The 26,494-nt window shown below is 29.7% G+C and overlaps 3 protein-coding genes across 6 annotated transcripts in view; 2 read left to right on the top strand and 1 right to left on the bottom strand.

Annotated features, from left to right (window-relative positions):
• LOC123291107 overlaps positions 1-26,494 on the top strand; it is an 827,916-nt gene that overhangs the window by 213,045 nt on the left and 588,377 nt on the right. The gene's annotated exons all lie outside the window — the stretch shown is intronic.
• LOC123291104 (myb-like protein AA) lies at positions 5,171-10,300 on the top strand. Of its 3 annotated transcripts, XR_006534926.1 has the most exons (4): positions 5,171-5,370; positions 7,717-8,927; positions 9,999-10,044; positions 10,119-10,300. XR_006534926.1 is itself a non-coding variant. In XM_044871559.1 (3 exons), exons 1-2 carry the CDS (start codon positions 5,196-5,198, stop codon positions 8,907-8,909), a joined length of 1,368 nt encoding a protein of 455 aa, XP_044727494.1. In that variant the 5' UTR covers positions 5,171-5,195; the 3' UTR covers positions 8,910-8,927; positions 10,119-10,300. The 3 variants fall into 3 exon arrangements, 2 of the variants coding, with proteins under 2 accessions (XP_044727494.1, XP_044727493.1); XM_044871559.1 differs by lacking the exon at positions 9,999-10,044; XM_044871558.1 differs by having other exon boundaries at positions 9,999-10,300.
• Positions 12,886-14,945, bottom strand: LOC123290834 (facilitated trehalose transporter Tret1-like). The gene is made up of 3 exons (XM_044871177.1): positions 14,830-14,945; positions 13,469-14,112; positions 12,886-12,900 (listed from the first exon to the last, which is right to left on the bottom strand). The coding sequence occupies exons 1-3, from the start codon at positions 14,930-14,932 to the stop codon at positions 12,886-12,888; spliced, it is 762 nt and encodes a 253-aa protein (XP_044727112.1). The 5' UTR covers positions 14,933-14,945.

Below are 26,494 nucleotides of genomic sequence, written 5' to 3'. Positions count from 1 at the left end.
ATTTGTTACAAATTTTTGCAAAAAAATGCGAAAAAATTCCTAAAAAACGCTGTTTTTCAATTTGACTTTTTCTGCAAAAAAGTTGTTGACTTTGAATAGACCGATCGCAAACTGAGTGACGGGAATAGACAGGGTGAAATATCAACTCTAAATTAGAAATTTTGTTGAATTTGTTTGCGAAAAGAAAAAAATAGCAAATTTCTTGTTAAACATCAAACTTTTGGCACATGAATAGATAAAAGAACAATGGGTCATAAATGACTTTGATATTGGAGTTTCATTGGGTAAAGGCACATTCGGACAAGTTTATCTAGCCCAAGAAAAAAGAATTTATCTGTGCATTTAAAGTATAATCAATCCACAAGTAGTAAACACCGAAATTACGAAAAAAGTCAACAATACGCTCAAAAGTTGAAAATCAAAGAAAAAAAGGGTTCAAATAAATAGTTCAAACTGCCAACATGTTAATAAGGGAATTGAAATAGTTGGAGCTGTAGGGCAATTGAGGAAATCTAGCCACTCGTGATAAACCGAGTTCAGCGAGTAAATTAAGCTGCAAAATATATGTATTTGTTGAGATTAAGAGGCAAGAAAAAAGTGAAACGGAACACTCTGAATTTTCAAAAAAAAACTACAGAATATCCATTTACTTTCAGCTTTAAATTTTGAGAGCAAAAGAACAATGGGTCATAGATGACTTTGATATTGGATTTTCACTGGATAAAGGCAAATTTGGACAAGTTTATCTATCCCGAGAAAAAAGAAGTTATTTGCGCATTACAAGTGTTTTTACGTTAGGTTAGGTTAGAGTGGTAGTCCTAGAGTGGGACACACTTAGATCAAAGAGTCCGCTGTGATATCGAAAAAGGGTTGGTCCACCTTCGGCCACTACTCCATGGCCTAGAGATTTTAAGGTCATCCCTTCACCCCCACCCACCCCAACTTCAAATTTCAAATAACACTCCCTACCACGTGATAACTCATTTGAAAGGGCATAATTCTTTAGCCATGATAAAAACAATGAAATCGATAGATTGGTTCTCAAGATACACTACACAGAAGATGGAAAGTATGAATTTCCGTTGTTAAGGGTTTAAATGAATACAATGGTCTAATAACTGCACATAGCTTTCACCATTTTGTTAAAAGCAAATTGAAGTTCCCCCTTTTCGCACACGCTTTCGTTAAATTTTTTGATAATTTTTCTCTCAAAATTCTCGTTTGCTGTCACCAGTTACCAATTTCCTAATTTTAGTGTTTTCTTTAAGGCCCATTGTTTTTATTTCGGCAGTTCATAAAGTTTGACCTGCTATTTTATTGCTAATTAAAAATAAATTACTCGTGTATTAGTCAATAGTTTAGTCCAAGAAACATTTTATCCATTTTGAAAAGCCAAGATACAACTGGAAACTAACTTGTTTAGCAAGTGAATTAATTGGCATCTCTAGAAAAGTTATGCAAAATGCATCTTTATTCCAACCATTTCTTATCGCGTACGTAGGAAACTATATTTGATGCAATAAGCGTATGGAAAATTTGATTCATGAGCTTATTGAAATGCTTAGGTTGAAATTTTGGAAGTAGCGGAGTGAATTTAAAAAAAAAAAAAAAAAAACCTTAAAATTTAACTTACATTGCAGTTAGAGGGAAAATGTCACGTATTTTGCAAGTTAAACTTGTTGTTAAATTTCAGGTTTGGCTTTTTAATAAATACACATGGATATTTTCGAAGATTCCCTATTGTAGCGAACGGATGCATCCACGCACAGTGGAACATGGTGGTGTCAATACTTCAATAGTATTTACAACACCAATTTATAGTATTGGTTGTATTAACTAACGAGGGTAGGTAATTTTTATAGTCATCAATAATTTGTTGTACGTATGTTAATTAGAATCTTCTATTGAATTAACCCATGCCTGTGAATCAGAGATTGTTCAATACAAAAGGCAAAACTAATTAACAATTTTAATTAATTTTATTTTTAGTCTCGTTTCTTCATAAATAAAAACATGTGATTTTACCTATAACAACAAAAAACATATTCTCCTTTTTTTTTAAACGCAAAAGAATTTCCACAGAACTTTTTTTTTATTGTGTTTTGAATAATCATAAATAGACCTCGTGCAAAAGGTTATGTTTATAATAAATATAAACAATACCACAAACGTACGTACAATTAATGTGAAGAAGATTTGCTTACCAAACCGTAAAAACTAATAATGTCTATTATGCTAATGATATAATTATAAGGAACCTGTTCTCCAGGGCTTTGTATACTTTTTTATAGCAGAATTTTTTTTTTGAATAATTCATACAAATTTTTTGCAGTCGAAAACATACTCTATACCTCTCAATTATCACTTACATGGGCTCAGGCCTCAGACCTTCAAATGGGGCAGGACTGTCACCGTTTGAAACTCCCAACAATTCTTACGATTCCACAAAAATTATTTTTAACGTACTTCGATAATTTTCATCAAGGTTTCGAAATATAACGGTTAAAATTTTTTTCTCTTATTTGATTGTTCATTATATCAGTAAAAAACTGGAAGTGCCTGATAAATGACGAATGAATAGGCAATTTTACATTGAATTTTTTATTTATTCTTATTAACAAAGTATTTTGCTTCGTAGTCTGTCTCGCTCTAAAATATAAAACAATCAAGATGCCCAATCAATTTTGTTTCTATTTTGTAACATAACACCAATCGAGCTTATTTCTCGAAGTAGGCAATTTTTGTTTTAGTGATGCCAGGATTAGAATCCTGAAGAATTGTTTTTTTGGGCTATATTTTTAACCAATAATTATTTTTATCTATAACTCGTTTGATTTAAAATTGTCAAGTGAAGTATTTTTTAATATTGATTTTGTACAATGTCATCCTATGGATAAATTAACAGGAATCAAAATGAAAACTACAAGATGGCTTTTATTGTTTATAGTAAGTCGAAAACAAAAATGATTTTTATCAATCTTCAGCCTTTGTAGTTTATGTACTAACTTTAATAGGTACCACAATATATTATTTGTAATTGATTTGCTGTATATGTGTCGCCACGAATGTACTTTTTTCATAATATAATTATATTATAAAATACCGAATATTCTTATCTATTCTACATAATTTCAACAATTAATTGTTTAATTAATAAGCTTATTATTATTAATTAATTATTTAGTAAAATACGTAATAAAAAAAATAAAAATTATAGTATAAATTTTCAAACGAAAACTATCTAAAGAGTTAGTTATTCATTCTCCTCAGTCTTTTATATGTCCTGAGAGCTTTAACTTGGAATCTGGATGCCGTTAATTTATTTGATTAAGAGTAAGTTGCTATAGTTACCTACTTCTGCCATTTTTGCACTTTGTCCTAAAAAATCCAAGTGAATGTGGACTTAATTCTAATAAAAATCAGGCTATAACCGCAAAGCAGGCCAACTATTAAACTAAATATACCTATTTTTTGCTCGACCGTTATTATATACAGCGCTGTAGGTATTTTTGTAAGTAGTGAAATACAGGATAAAAACAAAATGAGAAATTTTCGATGAACATCTTAGGAAGAAATTTTTAGAGGCAATTAAGAGTTAAAATAAGTATAATTAGATATGTGTTTTTAAATTTTTTTAAAATAAAGTCCTTGTGAATGAAATATATTAATGGCTATATTTTATTAATTAAGGTCTAGGATGAAAATTTCTGCTAGGTTTGTAGGTGGCTTTTTATTTTTATTATTGTTTTTATTAAAAAATGCAAATGCAAACATATTGCCTGAAGGTTCAGCATCCGATTGCACGATTTTCAATCAAGGTGACAAGTGCAATAAATAAAATAAATACTCCTTGTAAAACAATTACAAGAAAATTTTACTGATGTGAAAATGTATCTTTCTGTATCTCTTTAAAATTCTAAAACATAAAATTTGAACATAATTATGAAAAAAAAAACTTAAAACAACAATTCTACTTAAATTAATATTAATCCTAATATTCTCAAAATCACAAAATTTGTAAACATTTAAACTATCAAAAATTTATATCAATTTGTTTTTCTCATGCAATAGTTTTGTGATCCTGATTTTGAACCCGTGTTCATGTTTTCGAGACAACTCTAGGAAAATTAATTTTTGAAGAAACTTCATTAACAAACCTTTTCAAGTTTCGTAGCGTCAGTCGCGTAAAAGAGCTTCTATATTTTAAGTGTGTAAAAGGAGAACTTTTTATACTATTAAGATAAGCCCTGCGTTTTATTATATGTTATCAGAAATACCCTCGTTTATTGGGTTCAAACACAACTACTACAATTCGATTAGATTGAAATTTTGCTACCAAATTTCAATTGTTTAAGGGAAACTTTTGAATTGAACACACAAAGTGTAACTTATCCAGTTATTTCATAGCTGGTTCCTAGAAATGTATGTTGAGAAAACTGGGATCAAATGGTCCATTAAAATTGCCTAAGTTTCCCTTTATATAAATGGCCCTGTATTTATAAAAGTACTACATATGGCCTAATATTTCAGTGACCCTTTTGTGACTAACCTTAATTAGAAGTGACAAGTGAAAACAAACAATTGAAATGAGTTAATTGTTGAAATACCATGTCACATTGCATATACATCATGTCAATTTGCGCATAATTTGCGTTCTCACGGATAAACAGTGATGTTCAAAAAATGTTCAAACAAAAGTTGTATTTTTTTTTAAGAAATATTTTTTACATTTAAACTTTTGTTCTATCTCTAACGGTTTACAAGATGGGTCCAACGGATACAAGATCCAATTAACCTATGTTGCTCATTTACGAATTCGACCTCACTTTTTACGTTCTAAGCACGCTATAATTTCAGACGGAATGGATTTTATGAACACCTATATCAAAATTTTGTTAGTAGCATCAATATTTTTAAGCGTTACAAACTTGGGATTTGTCCCAAGGTATACTAAGTTTAGACTTAGTATACCTTCAAATATTTCATATACATGATATAAAAATGGGGCAAATAATTTTATTGTAATGTAGATATTAATAATTATTGTGTAACAATAATATTGTAAAAACCTGTGGCATAGAGTATAAATTTAAATTGTATAAATATTTCGTAACTTTGTAATCATCTAACCATAATATTTATAATTTTCCAAAAATTCAATTAAAAAGTGTTGTATTATTAAATCATAAAAGATAATGAATTTAATTGTTGCGCTTGGTTGTTTATTTTTTATTGTTACGCACAATGTGAATACTCAAGAAATATCTGAAGATATTTCTACAACAGTTGTATCATCAGATAGCGATTTCCCAAGTTCTCCGCCAACCATAATTAATACTCCAAGGGAACCAACAACTAACAATAATCAGAGTAAGTTTTAAAAATAATCAAATTAGCATTCGGTAAAGAGCGAATTCCAGGTAATAAATTATAGATAAAAAATTCTTTCTTTCTTTTTTTCTTCAAAATAATCCGCTTTAATTATTGAATTTTTAATAATCTAAAATCAAATCGTAATTTTTAGAATATCAAAATAAAGTCTTAAGCAAATGTTTAATTGAATATTGGATAACATCAGTTTTGCTTCTTTTGAATTAATTCTTAGATAAAACAAAAAAACAAAAAGGGAATTGATTAACTTATGCCGAAATCAATAAATTTGAGAAAACTTATTTCTTTAGTTACTGATTATTTTTGGCAGCCAACAAAATTAATGAGTATTATGCTTGGAATCCGCTCTTTACTTCTCATAGTTGAGGAATGTCTTTTCAAAATAAAGTATTTATATGATAAACTATATTTTGGAATCGACCATAAATCTATGATCAGGAAAATATTTTTTATAACAGTTTACTTCTTACGGAGTCATTTTAAGAAGAGTAGAAGTTAGATTTCTTATTTAAATCTACGCTCAATGAACCTAAAAAGTCAAGTGAATATAGATATAGTAACGTATGTCCCGGACAACTAACTCTAAATTATCTCTATTAAAATTATTTCATTAGTAGGTATGTCTTATTAGTCTAGAAAAATAAAAGCTTTTCTGCTTAAAATATGCAAGTGAAGTTTTTTTCACCCAGATTTTGATTTTGCAATAAAAAATGCATAAGCCTTTTCATCATATCATGAGCACAAGTGCAGAGAATATTTTTCGGGTTGACAGTAATAAGTTGGACAAAGATAGAAGGTATTGGTTATTCCTTTTGTCACATTGGTTATAAATCATTTAGCCCGTTACGAAAATGAATCGTCAATTTAAAATGAAAAGGTCTATTGAAGAAGCATGGAAGCAAAACAATTATATTACTACTCGAAAAATACGGTATTGTGTATTGTAAATATTTAACACAAATGAAAAGATTGTTTTATAAAATAATTAAACTGGTTTATAATAAGAGGCTTTTACGCTCAGGGAAGTTGCTTGATTCATACATTCAAATAATTCGTGCTTCATTTGTAACCAAACTTAAGTTTTTAGCCAAATATCTTGAGAAAGATTGCTTTTACGGAAATTTTGTACAGAACATTTTTTAAGTAAAATAAACTCACAAACAAATTTTATAATTGCCGAAATTGCGATAAGTCGTGATCTTTGACTTTGAATTTTTTTAGTGCATATGATTTTTCATTTGACTTTTCATAGTTCATTTCTTGCATCAATATAAAGATAATCCCGGTGAAATAACTTCACTAGAATTTCATAAAGCATATCAGCTGTTTTTGTCTGATGTTTCTGGGCTATTATTATTTGTATTTTACGATAGATAAAAGATTCTTTGAAAAATGTAAAAAAATTTTGAAAAGTGTAAATAGCAAATTTTGAACAGAAATTCTTCAACTTATAAACAAACTTGGTATGCACCTCTCTGTACTCAATTTATAATTGAATATATACAGCGAAAAATCATATTGACGTATTATTGCAAAACATCATTCCGCTAACAGTCAAACAGAAATCATTAACTAATGTCAAACATCCGTACTGGTAGGACACGACTTCATTTTTGTAAGAAAAAATTTTTTATTGAGAGGTGGAGGTCTATGCTCTGACTTGATCTTTATATTTTAATCAATGTTTAACAATTGTTTACCTTCGGCTACAAAAAATTAAGTTTGCTGCAGCTGGGAAACGCTAAATTTCAAATAAATAAGGTACTTTTCGGGCATTTTTTTATAACGCTGGGGACTCCGACATTCTTGCTTTTGATTATGAGCAGATATGGTAAAACTGATCTTAAAAGGAACAAAGGGAAATATTTTGATTTGTTTATTTGTTTATTATTTTTATTTATGAATATATTAAAACATGATTAAGCTGAAAAAATAACTTTCTTTGATTGTAAAACATGATTTAGCTGAAAAAATGGCTTTCTTCATTTGCTTTATTCGCAATTAACTGTTTTTTTTTTTTTCGGATATTCAAATTCCGAAAAAAATATATTCTACTGGCTAAAACTTGTGAATCAGAGAGAAACTTTTGTATTTCAATTGATGTTGTTATTCAAACGGTTTTTTTTTAGTTTTTTTTTTTTTTTTTATCTTATTGAACTTTTGAACAGTTAAGAATCCGTCCCAAAAATTATGCATATGATTTTCCTAGAAATCTCTCTCATCCACAACTGAGCCATCAAGGTTCAAGATTCAAGCTAATATAACGTTATATTATTTCGTAGACGTGTAGGTCTTATTCAAAAATTAACCTCTATTCATTTGCAGGGTCATTCGAATCACTGTTAGCTCAAAAAATCTTAGAGCATGCTAGCAAAAATGATTGGACTGGAAAAGTTCACCTTCGTGTTGCTAGACCTACATCCACACCGGACGAAAATAATACCTCAAAACCCAAAGCCACACCTGTAATTGATCAACAATTTGTCGATCAATTTACAAAGATATTCAACCGGCAATATCGAAAACAGATTGGATCCAACAATCAACAAAAAGTGCGTCCATATTCAAAAACAATAGAAAATCAACTATACGAAGAACAAATAAGAACCAATAACGTCAAACCGACCGCTACAGGTTATAATTATCCATTATTTAACCAACAACAATCACAAAAAACTCAAAAATACTATTATCCAACAGTAAATGAGCAACAATTATTAAAAACTCGAGAAAACTATTATTATCAACCAAGTAATTTATCAAAAACTCAACAATTGTACTATTACTACCCAATAGTTGACCAAGTCTCCACACCAAAACAATTTTATTATAATTATCCAACAGAGAAACAAACACTTGCATCCCAACAGTTGTATTATTACATTTATCCAACCGTTGATCAAGTTAATAGACCACCCAGACAATTGTATAACAATTATGCAACAATTAACCAAGCACCTAAACCTCAACAATTGTATAACTACTATCCAGAGCAAACAACTTTACAACAATTATATTATTATCCACAACAACAATCTGCACAGCAAGTATATTACTATCCACAACAGCAATATCCACAGCAAATGTATTATTACTACCCACAAACAACTCAGCAACAACTGTATTACTATCCACAAACTAATTCGCAACAATTATACTCACAATTGAATCAACAATCAAACGTTCCAAATTATCCTGCTTCAAACCAGATGTATATGTATAATATGCCAGAAACACATCAATTAAATAATGATCAAATGACAATGAGTTATCCAGTCCAAAATATGAACAAGGATCAATTAGTTTATTATTTCCCAACAAAGAATATCGATTTTGGTAACTCAGATACGAACAAGTTATACGATGAATCGACAATGATGGAAAAAACAAAAAATTTTGAAGATCAACAAATACTACAACAATTAGATCAGCAAACATACATTAATATGCAAAAACTTAATCAACAACAACCACAAACTCCAGCATCTAATCAATTATATTATTATTATCTAATTTAAATTCGATAGAAAGTTCTTGTAAGTAAATATTTAGACTAAATATTTTAGGTAGACAAAATAATTATCTTGATTTTATATACAATGTGTATCAGGGAAACAATTTTATGCCTTCAGCATTTTACAAAAGGGAAGAATAATTTCAGAGATTTCCGTGTAACATACATAACAAATTCCTTGTTCATTCCCCAAAATAGCCACAATATAACCAAATGGCTCTGCTATGATATAACCAAACACTGGAAACGGTAAGAATAAGAATTGCAGGAAAAAGGACTAAAACATGGTGCAGGTTTTCTTAATGAATAAAATATAGTAATTTTTTGTGTCTTAATTACAAGTGTTCTGCCTATTGATGTATGACAAAGGAGGATACCGTGAGGCACATAAAAATTATTGGCATAAGGTCTACGAATGGTACAGTTTATTTCCGATTCTACGCCAAAACTGACCACTTAATAAAACAAGGTTGAAGTCGATTAAAAAAAAAGCAACACATTGTTTTCAGATGAAATAAATTTTCATCAACATGGCATGGAACAACTTGCTCTTATGTGCACTCATTGAACCAAAAGTGATACAATTCAATAGATCAAAAAATATTACACTCAATTAAAATTTTGTTATTTTGCTATGTAAGTGCAAATTTCATCCAATCTAAGTAATTGCAATTTATATTTATAGAATTTGCAAGGGAAATCATTTAAAGTTTGATAGTCTAAAACGGTTTAAATACGCCAAATTTCTCTAGAAGACTTTGCAATATAAAAATTATGTGTATTATCGTAAGAGACAGAAAAAAATATGTTTCATCTCAGAAAAACACACATGAAATATGAAATAAATGGTTTTTTTAAAGATACAAGATGATACAAAAAGTACCTACTATAGGATTTTTAAATATTTATGGTTAGGTAATCTTACCAGTCAAAATCTTTGCTTAGAATAAGAAATATAGATCAAATACTTCCGATCTCAAAAAACTTTCTGCTGCTTATAGCTTACAATATTGAATCCATATCAATTATGAGAGATTTTCTGGAATACAATGAATTCCTGAAAATACGATTTTAAATTATATTTTTTTTCCAGGAACATCCTGTACCTAATTTGCAAACTGTATCTATCCATACTTCATGTTAGTTTGAAACTTTACTTTGTGAACAAAAAATAGAGAAAAGAAAGTATAGTTTGTAAAATTTTATTTTCTAGTTTGTCTACTATCAATCAATTGGATTTATCAACTTTTGGCATATTTTTTTTAAATAGTTTTGTCTTGACATAGTTCTGGAAAAATGATTTCATACAGAAAATGCTTGTTGGCTGTGAATGAGATATGTTTGAGAATATCTACTTCGTTTATTTTTAATAAAATGTTAATTTTTATAAATAAACCTTGAGTTTATTTTGTATACCTCTCATTGCTATGATTTAATAAAAAATTTAGACTGATATAAGAAAATTTACCTTTAAAAATAATCTTTTCAGGTAGGTACCTCAAAATTTATAGAGTTTAAAATTTGACTAAAAATTTATTTTAATTATATAGCAAAAGAATTTGTTTATTTAAATACTACTTAAGGATGTTCCCTCGCCAGTAATAGAAAAAAATAAATTAGTAGATAATGATCCGAATTTTTAGTATGTTATAGTTAACGAAGTATATTATTGTATAAAACAAAAATTTGGGTATCTTACCGATCAAATAAGAGAGTTTTTATTAATTGATCGGTAAGATACCCAAATTTTTGTTTTATACAATAATATATTTCGTTAACTATAACATACTAAAAATTCGGATCCTTATCTACTAATTTATTTTTTCTATTATTGCCGAGAAAACATCCTTAAAAGAGTGAAGTACTTTTAAAAATATATTTGCATTCTAAATTTAATCAGATTTTCTACGTTTATTCTCAACTCATCAAAAAATGAATAGTTAAGGTAAGTTTTTATACCGTCTCTTTTACTAAAACGAAATAATCATTTAAATTGTCTTCTATAAAATAAGGCTTTAGTGTTTGTTCAGAAGATCGAAAACTTGAAATTAAATGAAGATCGCAAACTTAAGTTAAAAAAAGATAATGAAAATAATAAACAGATTTTCATGAAAAATTAAAAGCTTTAATTTCTTAGGATCTAAGAGAAAAAAAATCCAAAATTGACATGATTCTTGGATGTGCTCCTCCATCACTAACAGTTTGCTAAACAAATAACTTTATCGATGAAAATTTGTTTCTTAAGGAAAAAAGTAAGATATTAAGAAAGAAAACACAACACCGAAGATTCAGCTGAAAAAGTTTATAGGAAACAAATTGAACATTAAATCAATAAAAAAAAAAGTATAAAAAGGAAAAAAGTTTCGTACAATTTTTATATTTACTGTCGACCGTCAGTTAGACAAAATGGGTTACTGAAATTGTGGATTCTGATCACATTAGTACAGATTAGTTTAGTTAAAAAGTAAAACTCATTTCCTGTCAATGATAAACAACATGCTATTCGGATCTGTTGTTTCTGCCTGCTGTCTTGTATACGAACTAGAAGGGAAGTAATTGTATTAAACTGTATTTTCGTGTATTGATGAAATGGATGGTACGTACACTATTTATGTATTAATGACAATACTTCATCCAAGTAAACCTATGTTCAATAAAACTCAATAAATATACATTATTTTTTGTTATCAAAGATGATTTTCAAAGACGTAGAAAATAAAGAGACAAGTTTGTGTCAACTATTCCATTTTAGAAAATCCAGCAGACAATTTTTTTAATTTTGAGTGCTGATGGTAAGAAATGATAAGAGTAAGAGTGGTGTTATTCGAAAGGAGGCGTCTCTGAAAATAATTTTGGCAGGAATCGAACACGAAAACTTATCGATACTACTTTGTCTCTTCAATTTCTACGGAATCTTATAACTTTATAAAAAATTTTCAATGGAAGTTGACGGGTATTTATGATTTATACTTGTTAATTTGACGTTTTTCTCTGTCTTTTACTTTTATTTCCAAAAGTTGAGCGCATCACAAACATATGAGAGTATAAATTAATTTTTGTTTTCGATTTCTGTCGTATTTATTAGGTTTACGAAAAGTATTTCCAACCAAATTGTTATTTTATAAAGAATAATTAGCTAAGTTTTATTCTATTTCTATCAGTTCAGAGTATGATTTGATTTTTAAACGAGCTTGGGGGATATGGTCCTTCAAGTAGAACAACATTTGCTTGGAGCAATTTTCCCAAAAACCCTCGGTTGACGAAATTTTCAGCTGGTTTGTTTTAAAAAGGCACATAAAGGCTAAAAGTTTATAAAGGTCTAATTTTTTTTTTTTTATACTTAATGAAATCTAACCTTCTTATGAAACAAATGATAAAAAATAATATTAATTAATGTACAGATGGTTGATAAATAAAGGTAATTCTATAATAAAGATATAACTATGATCGAAAATAAATAATTAAAAAAATAAAAAACCCGACTGAATTAAATAAAGTATGAAAAGAAAGAAAAGAAGTCCAGTGGCTTACATAGAGGCTTATACAGTCGGGGCCCGTTAATGGGAAAATTTGAGTCGGTCTAGATTTTAATAGTCCCCGATTGAATTAAAGTCTTTATGTTAACTACTGGACTTTTTGATTTTGACTTGATTTTACAATGAAGTGGCACGTTCAGTTCTCAAATATGATTTGAAATATTGGAGAATAAGCTCAATAAAGTTAAGGGGGTTCCGAATTTTAACTACATTAAGGCCGCACCAGAAATGACTAGCTTGATTTCAGGAGTACAGGTGGGGTTTCTGGAAGGTTTGGCTTGATTCATGGATGACTCATTACACGAGGAAGTAAACTCATCTAGCCAGTATTCTTAGTGTGACCCTAGTTTTTCTGTTTTATGTGATAAGTTTTTAAGCATTTTTGAATTTCCTCTAGACTTTTTCCTTTCGTTTCTGGTACAAAAAAATAGATTCCCATTCCACTTATAAAAGACCCCACTAAAAACAAATAGAATACATTATGCATTCCAATAGAATCGCATAAATTTGCATAAAACATGTTTAAAATACTGTGGCCTATGGATACGTAACTGCAAATGAACAGTGAAGCAAAACCTTTAATGTTTGTGGATAGCATTTCACTTAAATATATATATGGTATGGCAGAAATTCCTGGAAAAACAGTTATTTGATGTAAAATTAATGCAATGAACGGTAAAAAATTTATCGAACTAGCATGTTGGTAATTAGTAGAATCTAAGTGAAAATATAGGGCAATTAAGAAACACGGTATCATTGTTCCAAACGTGGCAAATAACATCATGGGTCTTCGACCCAATGAATCAATTATAAAAAAACTTGAAATAACACAAATTAAACCGACAACTCCAATTATAATTCCACATATGTGTGGATTGATTGGTGAATTCGATTTTTCTAATATAACCTGAGTGTAAGGAAAAACAATATTTAATCCAGTTAAAAGTTGAGTTGATATAATTCCGATACATAGAACGAAACTAACTCGATTATTTCTGACTGTGAATATTTCTGAAATTTTTTTTACTTCATTTTGTTCTTCTACAACAACTCTTCTTAGATGCTCTAATTGCCTATCAATATTATCACTTTGCTTTAATATTCGTAAAGATTTTCTAGCATTCTCTATTTCATTTTTAATCAAAAAGTAATACGGAGATTCTGGCATCCATATGAAAATTACAAATAAAAGTACGGGTATGATTGATGCAATCCAAGCGTTAACCATTATAGAAACAAATGACACAAGTAAAATTTCGAACAACGCCCCAAGAGTATAATGTAATTGAAAAAACATTCCATTAATTCCACGAAATTGTGGTGAAGATATTTCAGCAACATACATTGGTACAACAGCCACTGCAGCACCTCCAATTATTCCCTTAATAAATTGTGCTATACATAAATGATATATATTTTTGGCATAAGCGATTAAAATCCACGTAATAATTTCGGGAATAGTTGCTAGTAAAATTGTATTTTTACGACCAATTCTATTTGCTAATACTGCACCAAACACTGGACCAATTCCACCGCCAAGCGGTAACGTGGCAGTTAACCATGATATTTCAGATGATGTTAATTGTATTTCTGAAGTATTTAATGATAATTTTAGAATTGTTGGTCCAAACCAACCTATATGTGTTCCAGTGATGAAAATTAATAAATTCGCTAAAAAAAAAATTATCCGAATAGATAATATACTAAATATATTGTTAAAGTGGAAATTATTAACGCATTTAAAATGTTTCGTTCAAGAGGACGCCAGGAATATCCTTAAACGAGCTGACATTCTGGAAAATTGTGAAAACGACGATCTTGCTAGAAAGAGCACAATGCTGCCAAACACAAGCACCTTTAGACATCCAGGAGCTTTTTTTGCGAGCTGCAAGTTGCTCCTGAAAGGAGATACCTTAAAAAAGGCCAATCGTAGATGAAGGAAGGAACGTATTTGTGATACTACAAGCCAAATATGGTTTGAGTATGATCGTAGGCGTTCCGAAGATTTGATATCACTTTAAAGGGATTTTATATCACTTCATAATAAACCGTTGAGAAATCGATTACTTGAACGAAATTATTTACAAGTGCAAACACGGGTTTCCTGAGCAATTATATATGAGACAGAGACACATTAGCAATATGCGACAGAGGCATTTTGGTCAGTACAGAATAGTTTAGACTGAGGCTTCAGCTGTGTTACTTGAGTATAATGTCGTACAGCTCACTTGACACTTCATGTCACAAATGAAGAAGGTATAATCTATGCTTGGTTGCTTGCATTTAACTAAGCGCTAGCCTTAGAAGTTATAGAACAAGAACCATTAAATTATTTTCACTCCGTAATCTTGTATAGGTGATCAAGATTTATAAAATATGTTTACTTACCTACAAACGAAATGCCAAATTGAATGCAGAATTCTCTTGAAAATTGAAAATGTATTTTCGTAGGTTCTTTTGTGTCTTCTTCAAAAATATATTCCACTTCCATTTTGTCTGCTTCCATTTTGTGGCTCAATGTTTATTTAATAGTTCCAATCAACAATTTTTTTATTTATGAAAAGTGGATTTACCTCTTTATGCCATTTTTTTTTATTAGATAATACAATACATTCTTTTTGTTAAGAATTTGAAGGTTGTACCCGTTTATCAAAAATGTATTAAAATTTTAATATATTTACATATCATTTTTTAAAATTCTTCATTAATTTGTTGTACCCTTTTAGCAAAAATCTAATAAATTTTTTTATAAATTTACATATCATTTTTAAAAATTCCTCATTTATTTTTTTTTCTTTGAAAGTGCAAAATTTTTAATCACGCCACGATTGATTCTAATGTGCAAAGATATTAAGGCCTGACAGCGATAGTGGAATGTTTGATAAGTGACAAATATGGGTACGATCGAACCAATACCTTCGTTTTGTAAAATGGACCCATCTCACCATCCCGTGCAGGGACCTGTACAGACCGATTGGCTGTATTTATAGTCGCTGTAGTGCTGGTATTTATAAGCCGAATAGCTTCAGATTTTTTAAGATGATTCATTTGTTTAGGCACAGCTTCATGGTGCCAGAGGCATTATCTTGATTCTAACCTTACTTGGATTAATATACAAACATGTTTGAAAACTCATTAATTGTAGGATATTTAACGTTCTCCAAAAAAGTATAGATCAAAAACTTGAGAAAATGTTAAATAACCATTCCGGAACAACATCCCAAAGTTTCAATAACTTCCGACCTGTTCCCACCTAAGTCCACTTTTCCTACCTGTCCTTGTGTAAAAAGGTTCAAACATTAATTTAAACTAAGTGCCAAGGTGTTACTCAATGGCTACTATAAAACTACTGGTAAAGGTTGGGTTCAAAAAGTGTATGTGTCTAGCCTTCAATCAGGTTTGCCTGGTTAAGAATGTAGTATGTCGATACTCGATGTATGTGCTACCATTTGGAGTATATTTCACAGTGTTACTCCATAGGCATGAATTTTTGCAAATGTTCTCTTAATCGATAACTAATTGTGACATTTTAAAATTGTGATTTTTAACACAGTACCTTATGGAAAAACTCACTATAATGTTAATCGTACAAAAATTAATCGGTAAATTAGCTTCAAAAAAATTGTTCAGCATGAAGAAAATTTATCACATATTTGTTTATGCAAAAAAAAAAAAAAACATTATCTTACGGCACTCTCCAAAAAGAAAACATAAAAAAACTTTGGTCTTTGACATTTTTCCGATATTTTTAAAGCATTTTATTACATTTACGTCATACAAATTGCCTAGTTTACGATATTCTTAGAGCATTTTAAACATTTACCTCATAAAAATTGCCTAGTTTACGATATTTTTGGAGCATTTTATTACATTTACGGCATAAAAATTGCCTAGTTTGCTACACATTTGACTACACAACAGATATGAAACCTTATTGCAAACCAATAAATCAAGATATCTTAACTGAATTACCATTATAATTAATGCATGCGCGTTCTTGAAATATCTACTCCATGCCGGACCCTATTTCTGTCTATACGTGTGTCAAAAAAGCTTTAAATGCAAATCTATAGACTTTGTGGTCGATCGAATCCGCTATCTTAGCCATACCCCGAAGGCATTTCGCTACGCTTTAACCAACTGAGCTACTAGAGTTGGTTCGGTCATATTTTATCTGTCATTTGGAATCCTCCAATTTCTACTTTACAATCCACGAAAAATATGTTTAACCAATCGCGGGTCTTGCATTGTTGAAATTAAAAAGACACTTTCTAAATATGTGTTATGTAGCTTTTGTTCTGACATAAATGTTAAAAAATCAAGCTCTCTGGCTAAAAATTACCCACTAAGTGGCTACCAGTTCCCCAAAACAATGCTATTTTGACAATGATATTATTATAATTAAATTGAAATTGTAGGGGCTTTTTTAAATCGAAAATACTTGATGAATTTGACGTATGTCATCGTCCATATAGAGTTCACAGTTTTCAATTGTTACAGAAATTTTTATTTGTAATCTTATCAAATTTTTTAGTAGTCTTCTGGATAACCTTAAAATACTTTTGTGGTAATGGCTTGTTTATTGAACCAGTATAAAGAAAAAGATGTGACCTGTAATAGCTGTGCGAGTAGCACTAGATCCTCATCTCTGGTTAGGGGATGATGTCTTCATTCCAAACGGTATATACGAGGATATCTATGACTTGTATTATAGTCTCGACAAGATCAGTCTCCTGGATCTACAGTAACGTTTATCTAAAAATCTTGTTTTTGTATTTATGCTGCTTGGTTGAAAAAAAATTTATGCTTTTAGATTCGAAATCTATACGAGTATTGATTGATCCCAATGACGAATATATATCAAGAACAGAGTCTCAGCTTATACATAAATTTTCTTCCCAAATCTATTTAATTAGGAATACATCAATTAATATGTGTATATAAATAGAAACATTATAATTTAGTTTATAGCAGTATTCTGATTAAGTTTGCTAAGGTTTAGTGTGAAACATAATATCATCTATCTCTCAACTCATTCAAAGTTTGTTTCACAAATTATATAAATCAAGTTATTATTCAATTTTCCATATTTGATTGAAAATTTTCGACTAATGACAAGTTAAGTTATATAAGGATGCATTGGCCTAGTGATATAAAAATGTATACGACTACCATTCATTCTCAGTATTAAGTTCGTATACAGTGCGTAAAGAACTGTATTCGGTTAAAATCCGGTGAGCGCTGTATTTAGCTACTTATTAGCTATCCATTAGTGATTGACGGCTATAAATATTGATAATCCCTTTTGAAGAGGGTAGTTTTTATAGGAGATTGCAGTTTGCAGTCCTTAACGAGCCTCCTTTCCTGTTAGCTCTGGTTAATTCACCAGAGCCACTTTCAATCAGAGAGCTTGTAGTATATTAAGAATGCCCCAAAATTGATGCAAGAAGTAGTTTCGATAGTAAACATAGGTTTTATAATAAAGAGTTTCGAATTTTTTATTGATTCATAAAGTATACAATAGAGTTATATATAGAGGAGCATATCTGGTAAAATTTAAAGCCTTTGTAAGAGCTTGTTCTTACATATTAAAGTTGGAATATGGAGATGAAATAAGAATAACCATTTGACGTCTATAAATCCACTTTTCTGGGGGTTATTGGTTGTTTGTGTAACCAAAGTAATATGTAGGAGATGGCAACCATGGATCTCATTGATCTTGCATACGATCAATAAGAAACAAGAATCGCCAGCCCGTTACATACTCCCCCCGCAATAGAAAAAAAAATGGAAAAACTAACAATACCAATTCAATAAACCTAGAAACAAAGATAGGTGCTACGTAAAAAGCTTTTTAGTTACGTTAAACTTAAAAAGCCTACATTACGGGAAGGGAATATGGTATTTCGTAAGTTCATCAAAATTTCTAATTATAATGATATTTACAGTTGAGTGAAAAACAACTGGATATCATCCGTTAGAAAATTTTGAAAATGACAAACTCTCGAAATAAAATTTATTATATTTTCACTTTTTGTTAACATTCTGTAATCAAGATTTATGCATATATATCTTAAACAACATATAGTTAACAAATGTCAGAATAATTGATCAAATGTAAAAATATTTTTTCAATTATTCAAAACGTGAAAATACAATAATTAGTAGGAATTAAATAAAAATTAAATGAAAATATACATAGATTTCGATTTTTGGTGCCGGAACCATTATGTAAGAGCTTGTTCTTACATATTAAAGTTGGAATATGGAGATGAAATAAGAATAACCATTTGACGTCTATAAATCCACTTTTCTGGGGGTTATTGGTTGTTTGTGTAACCAAAGTAATATGTACGGGATGGCAACCATGGATCTCATTGATCTTGCATACGATCAATAAGAAACAAGAATCGTCAGCCCGTTACACCTTCAACGTAACTTGGACGGTCAAATATGGTTTAGATTTTACACGAAAATTGCGTGCTGTAGAAGCCACATATTAATTATTAATAAAACCATGTCTAAAAGATAAAACGCATCGTTTTTTCATGTTTCTCTCCATTAAAAACCTCTAAACTGTCAGCTGTGCCGCTATATTTGTTGGGATAGTATTCACTACAGTAAACATTATACAGTATATTAAAGAAGAATGTATTTTAATTTAAAAGTTCACTTTCTTATTATTTACTTAGGCTCCTCCAGTAAACACTTGGTTTGGCACAAATTTTTTATGGAGGAGGCATAATTTGCAATATATTTTATGATACTACTAGCAGATATCCGCCCGCTTTGCTGGACAATTTCTCCTTTAGACTATCACATTATAGACTTCAGTTATCCACCCTTTTGTTCACAATTTTATAGATTTTAAGTTTTTGGTGGGGAAATCCAACTTTTTTGAAGATGATGTTTTGCCCATGATACTCGCTCATTATAACTTTCTATAGGTCCAATCATTAAATTAACCTGATTTTATACCTTTTGAATTAAAATTACCCCATCCACCGAGTTTCATCAAGTTACAAAACAAAATTTTTTTTGCGATTTTCTCGATCTTATCATACCCCTTAAAAAAATTGCAAAATATCGATATTTTTTTTTAATCTCCAATTTCGATAAAACTCAGTATATAAGGTAATTTTGACCCAAAAAGTACAAAAATTGGATGCATTTGACGACTGGTCGAATAGTTTTTGAGATACGAACTAATATCAATCTAAATATTGCGATACCTCAGAAACTCTACATCCAATCATTGAATTAACTTGATTTTAATACTTTTTGGATCAAAATTACCCCATCCACCGAATTTTATCAAATTCCAAAACAAAATTTTTTTTTGCGATTTTCTCGATTTTATCAAAAATTTTATCGTTTTCCCAACATACCACTTGTGAGAAGATAGCAGAATAATTAGAATCTTCTGTAAATATTATAATCCTCATAAAGTTAACAAAACCTTGGTAAAATTACAAATATGCAACCGTTGATCTATATCTGTTTATAAAATTATTAATATGAGTTTCCCATATACGAAATTCACATCCCCTTTTATTCTCTAGGAGATGATTTCCAAAAATCCCTTCTTTTTGGTCACTTACGTCAGTCATTCAAGGGACGTGTGTACAAAATTTCAGGCTTCTAGACCCAGCTGTTTGATCTGTGTGTTGATCGATCAGTCAGCTTGAATTCTTATATATATCATAGATATTCTCGTATTAATAAAATATTTTTATATAAATATAAGTAAGTAAACAAAGAAAAAAAATTCTTTATACATTAAGACAAAACCTACATAAGGGGAATAAATGCTGACAACTAAGAAACATCTGACGCTCCTTTGTTTACATGAAACACAACAAAAATAACACAAAATTTGTATCTATATTTAATAAAATAATAAATGATCGTAAAAATAAAACGTGTACCAAAATAAAATAAAAACAGAAAGTGTGTAAATAAAAACGTGTTAATTTAATTCTTTTAAATTGGTTAGATATGCTACATGCATATGCCATTTAACACTAATATTTTAATGGTTTAGGTAACTCTTGAAATATATGTTTTTGCTGTTTTGTTCTAAAATTACAGGGATCCATTATAAATAAAGATTTTCTGAACAATCAAGTATTTGGGTGTTATACTCATATATATGTAGTGTGTGCTATTGTATACAACAACTGAGGTGAGAGCTTTACTTTAAGGAATGCGTTGGCTTAGCGAAATAAAAATTGTTAAACGAAAAAAGCGGTCTTGGTGCGACCCGAAAGGTCCACACGACTAACTTCCCAGTGGAAAAGATAAAAAAATATCATATGTTTTAATATTTTTTCTTTATTAATTTAAACTATTGCAGATCCCCTATTATTGTTATAACTTTTATTATTGTATATCGTTTTTATTATTGTTATAACTTTTATTATTGTATAATTTTTTTTGTTCATTTCAGGGGGCTTCGAACCCCTTAGATTAGGCGTCGCTCCTTAAATCCCAGCGGGAGCTTCACCTCCTGCACCTCCGAATTATTAAAACTATATAAATGATAATTGATAATAAATGATAAATGATAATAATGACAATGTTACAATTTTTAATTCGGGACAAAAAACGGCTTGACAGATTTTGCTCAAAATCTAATCAGGTCCCATGTCAATATCGTCATTTGTTCTCGAGATACGCGAGGCGGAAATTGAATCCGAACACATACATACATACATACATACATACATACATACATACATACATACATACATGTGTACATGTGTACACAAGGACATTTTTTTAAAAATCATACCTTTCGACTCTAAAAGCCTTGAAACGTGAAGATATGTCAAATTTTTCAATTTGCAAAATCGGACCCATTACAATAACTTCCCACTGGGAAGTTAACATGTCTAAGCAAACAAGTGACTGAGTTAATTGTTGAATACCATGTATATCTGCCAATACTCATTTGTTATTTTACTTCATGTAAGTAAAGAAACATAATCACTCTTAATTAGCAACAGTCGTGTATGTATAACATGAATGTGGTGACACACACACATACTTAACTGTTATTCCTATATAAAACATACTATAATGCTCTAACCTAATTTGCGCTAATCTAATCCAGAAGAAACTTCTTTATCCGTTATAAGCTTTTCTTAAATGCATGAACATCACCGTTTACGTATTTTTTGCCTGTATTTCGTACAAAATTGAAGAAAGTAGTATTTTTACTATACTACTTGTGTGGCAAACTAATTCAAAAGTAAGATTTAACACCGATTTCAAAAAAGTAACGTCTTCGCTTTTTGTCGTCAGGTACGAATATGGATAGCTGAATAAAAATTTCGGTTATTATCGATTGATACTTCTTTTAGTTTCCTATTAAAGAAGGGATATTAAGAATAAATTCATGTTTTTTGTTTGAGTTCGAAGCTGCACTATAGTAGTTGCTTTAACTTTGAAAATCTTTTCTTTGCTAAGCGTTAATTCTTCTCATAAAGGCCACATCCTATTCATACCCTTAATCCTTATAAACAGGCAAAACGGAAAGCTTCGTTTTTATTAAGTCGTTTTATAAGTGTTAAATTTTCCTATGTTCCTGATTTTGCTGTTTTTTTTCTACACAATGGTACGATTACATTTATATACATTCTTAGACAGCTTATGAGTAGAAGAAGTTTGTTTTTTTGTGTATAAGGCACATCTAGTGTACAATTTTTTTCTTCTTCGAAAAAAGAAGTATGCCAAAAATGGTTGTAATTCGTGAGATGAGAATACTATGATTTTTGTACGATACACCAGTTTGTGTAAGAAAGTATGGAAACATATCAAAATTACATTAGGCCATCACTGTAAAAAATGTAGGTACACCGTACATTTTCGAATTCCAGTTTATTGGTGGCATAAGCTCGTTGAATATTTGTGTGTGAGATTGTCTTCCTGTAAAATATTAGCGCAGTGGGCTCACAATTTATTCAATCAAAAATAAATTTTTATTAATAGGGTATGAAAAAGTATCACGCCCAGTCGTGAATCGATCCACAAATCTTTCACCTAAGGATGAACTTTTCGTAATTATTTTCTTTTAAACTATACGAAACATTAATACAGTGTAGCATTTTGTAACATAAATAAATAATAGGATGGCCCAAAAAAAACGAATATTTTTTTTTTAAGTCTCCTATGAAAATATGTTAGTTTACCATGTTTTAAGGACCCCCTCCAAAGGACAGCTATAAAAAAAAAAAAAATTGTTCATGGTCACTCCGATTTTTTATAAAATTTCAAAAACGTCGAAAACTGGATTTTATTTTGTTTTAAATTTTTTTTCTCATTATTTTATTTTTTCGTATGAGAAAGATTATGAAGATCCTGTAAATTTCAAGTCGAAATTTTATTATTGAAAGGTCGCTCCGAATTTTTCCAAGTCGAGTACTTTATAGTTTTTCTAGCTGCTTTTAACCATGAATATTTATGAACTTTTGATTTTTTTCCTTCAATATTTAATAATACAGAATGAAATTGAAGCACGAGAAAAGAAAAAAAAGTTTAATGAACATTTTTCGCTATAAAAATATATAGACTTAAAAATATTCGTTTTTTTTTTTTTTTGCCACCCTAATAAATAAACATTTCTTATGATAACATGCTAAGGTAATATGCAAAATATTTTTGTCTACTATGTTTGTAACATAGTATATTGTAACAAGATATGATGAACTGTCTTTCGTCCATTAAGATTGACCACTACATCTTTGATAATAAAAAAAAAACTTTTCATGGCATATAAAAAGAAAAAAAAACTGGAAAACATTTTTTTAAAGAAAATGAAAAAATATTTGAATAATGGATGAAACCCGTTGGCAAAAAAGAAGTAGCGCAATATCTTTTCGTCTTTTAATCTCATCTATTCCTACACACGGGGCAATCATAGAATTTTATGGCACTAAAATGAAATATTAGAACTTGTTTACCAATACATTCAAAGCGTGCTTGGTAAAAAAAACTGAACATTAGATTGAAATCGGTATAAATATTTTTTATATTTAAACAAAAAAGCCATAGTAATTTTGCTAAATTCAACACTACGTAGGTCGAAAGCGAATAATGTTAGCACCTATAGTCTGAGACCAAAAATGTGTGTTTATGAGGCTTATAAAACTTCTTAAAGTTTATTTTTAAGACAGACTAGTTGAACAGGAAAAGGTTAACTCTGCTTAAGTAAAGTCGACTGTTATTGGTATTTTCAGTAAAAGTTTATTCAAACCGAAAAGTATTGCAATTTGATCAACATGTGCTAGTAAGAGTTAACTATAGCTAGGTAAAGTATACTTTCATAGCCTTCAGATAGTAAAAGTAGACTTTTTGCAAGGAAACGGCCTAAAAGCTAATAAAAAACAAATAAGAAAGACAAAGCCTTTATTAATAAGTGTGCTATACTATACGCAATTCTAATACGTAGGCATAGAAAAGTCAAAAAAAAATTACTATCAAATAAAAAAAAAAAAGAAAACCATGAGGTTATACGGACATTAGCGTGTGTTTAGCGGGAGTCTCACGTTAATATAATTTGGAGTAGATGATTAGCGTGAACAGAATATTATCTAAAATTATTGAGCTTTTTTTAGATGTAATGAGGATCAGTGAATGAACGTTATCAAAGGATGAGCCAAAAAGCCAAAAAAGCGCAGATCCGTGGTAAATCCGACTCTTTTAAAGGCATGGCCAACTCGTGGGTCACCGAATGATCGCAATCACACGGAAAAACTATAAATGTTACCTCAAAACGCTCTATAGATAATATTCTGTCTACGCAAATTATCTACTCCGAATTCGCCTAACGTGAGACTCAAGCGTGAGACCAAATTTTTTCAACTACTGTGTACCAGCATGTATCTTCTTTTATTTAGATTTATTTAACACTACACTATATTAAGATCTCACAATATTCAGCTTGTTTTATTCCGGAGGTTTGATGAATCAATTGATGTGAATGATTGCATAGTATTTTAGTAAATGCGTTAAACAAATTACAAAATTCAAGGAATGAGTGGTTTCTAGCTAGGTATAAATCCCAATAGCGTTCATTTGGTAGCGTGTGCCCGTAAGGTAGTTCAACAACACTGAGTAAAGGCATTTTTGAGAAAGGCTTGCTATATAAGTTGTACCTCCATAATACTTACATAACGCCTAAAATATTTCTTTAAAAAAATTTTTTTCCCAAAAGTTTTTGGCATTTCTTAACGATCTTTATATTGAAATCGATGGACTTTTCGGTAAGGTAGAGAAAACATTTTTAATTAGAAAAATTTATCCAACGTATACGGTGTGGGAAAGCTATTATTCATCCCTTAGAGCTCTTAAGATATGAAGAATATTTAATGCAGGATATTCAAAACAATTATATGTGCATATGTTGATGAAGAGAAAAAATGTTTTCATTGAAGAACAAAGAGTTTCGAGGAAAAAGTTTATTTTTTCTCATGAATAACATTGCCGTGTATAAAACATCAACAATAAGCAAGGCATAAAAAAACACTATCTTCACGAAAGTTTTAAAAGAGAAACAAAAACATCGTATGCTCTGGGTGTCCTCTAAAGACAAAAAATTATTTATCAATCTTGATAGTTTTTCTGATAGTGTAACTCAGAAGAAACTCTTTTGCAGATTCCCATTTTAAAATTAATTTCACATTCTAAAATTAATCTTGTCACCATTAATAACTTTTGTGTACAGTTAAAAGAAGTTGAACAAAAAATATTTTTCTGTAATTGTTAAACAATAGCTACTTTCAGATAGTGCTTTGACGCCAGAAAAGATTATCTTAGGTATTTTGAATAGCTAGTGGGCAATTTTATTGCGCTTTCTGTTATTTTTCGTACGAAGAGTACATTCCTGCACTCTTCATATTAATAGTCTAAGATCCCAATTAGGATCGACCTTCACCCATCTGTTTACCGAATGAAAGTTATTTTTTATGAAATATAAAATGTTAACAAATATCCCTGCAATGGGTTGCCTAAAAAAATGTGGTCCAGACTACTTTTAGTGAAAATATCAAGAGTAAAATTTTTTGAAATTTTTCACTGACTTACATATCTAACGAATATTGATCTACTCGAAAGTAAAAGCCATAAAGAATATGCAGCAGCTATGCTATCTGCCTCTTTTCGTTCACTATTATCGCATTTATACAAGTTGTGAATAGTAATTACGTTCATCTGTTAATTCGTTGCCTCGCATATATAAATAAAGATAATTTTATTGCACATACGGTGCTATATGATTGTCCACAAAATATCAGTCAAAATAAAGTTTACAAGCTTTCCAAGTTTTGATATTTTTATTAAAAGTTGTCTGGACCATATTTTTTAGGGCAACCCACAACAGGGATATTTGTAAATATTTTACATTTCATAAAAAATAACTTTCATTCGGTAAACAGATGGGTAAAGGTCGACCTTAATTCGGATCTTGTACTATAATTAACGATAAACAAAATAGACTTCATATTAATTTACAATATATACAAAAAAAATATCGTAGATGTTAAAATGTAGCGAAAAGCTGATATCAACTCGAATCGTAATTGGTTGGTTACTCGCAAGAGAATTAATCATAAAAAAGTTTCTTAATCACTAAGTAATCAAATGCTACCAATTTAAGAGTTTAAAATAAAGGAAATAATGAAATATTCAACGAAGAATATGAAAAAAATCACATTCAAACATGCAGTCAAAAGTCCATTCATAAAATTTGGTTAAATATTAAGGAAAGCTTAAAAATAACAACATGCATCACAATCCAAGTAATACAAGAAATCAAAAAAGAAAGTTGGATGACGCAAGAAATATTAGATATAATAGAAAAGACAAAAGGAAGATATGAAGAAAGATGCAAAATAGCAATTAAATAAAAAGGAACCGAGTGTCGAATAAAGAGGGCAAAATAAGAATAGGCTTTCAAGAACAGGCAATTCATAAAATAACTCATAGCCATACAGAGCGGTCAGAAAGTGTATAAAGACACACCAAATTCTGTAGTTTGGACAATGAAATCTAT

This window comes from Chrysoperla carnea, chromosome 1, assembly GCF_905475395.1.
Source record: "Chrysoperla carnea chromosome 1, inChrCarn1.1, whole genome shotgun sequence".
Classification (NCBI taxonomy): domain Eukaryota; kingdom Metazoa; phylum Arthropoda; class Insecta; order Neuroptera; family Chrysopidae; genus Chrysoperla; species Chrysoperla carnea.
The sequence above is the reverse complement of the archived record's forward strand: the minus strand, read 5'-3'. Positions and strand labels throughout refer to the sequence as shown.

Bases quoted from the DNA above. Each gene is read 5' to 3' on its own strand.
- LOC123291104 (XM_044871559.1), top strand. From the start codon at position 5,196: ATGAATTTAATTGTTGCGCTTGGTTGTTTATTTTTTATTGTTACGCAC. The intron at 5,371-7,716 runs GTAAGTTTTAAA...ATTCATTTGCAG, and splicing joins AACAACTAACAATAATCAGA to GGTCATTCGAATCACTGTTA.
- LOC123290834 (XM_044871177.1), bottom strand. From the start codon at position 14,932: ATGGAAGTGGAATATATTTTTGAAGAAGACACAAAAGAACCTACGAAA. The intron at 14,113-14,829 runs GTAAGTAAACAT...TTTTTTTTTTAG, and splicing joins ATTTGGCATTTCGTTTGTAG to CGAATTTATTAATTTTCATC.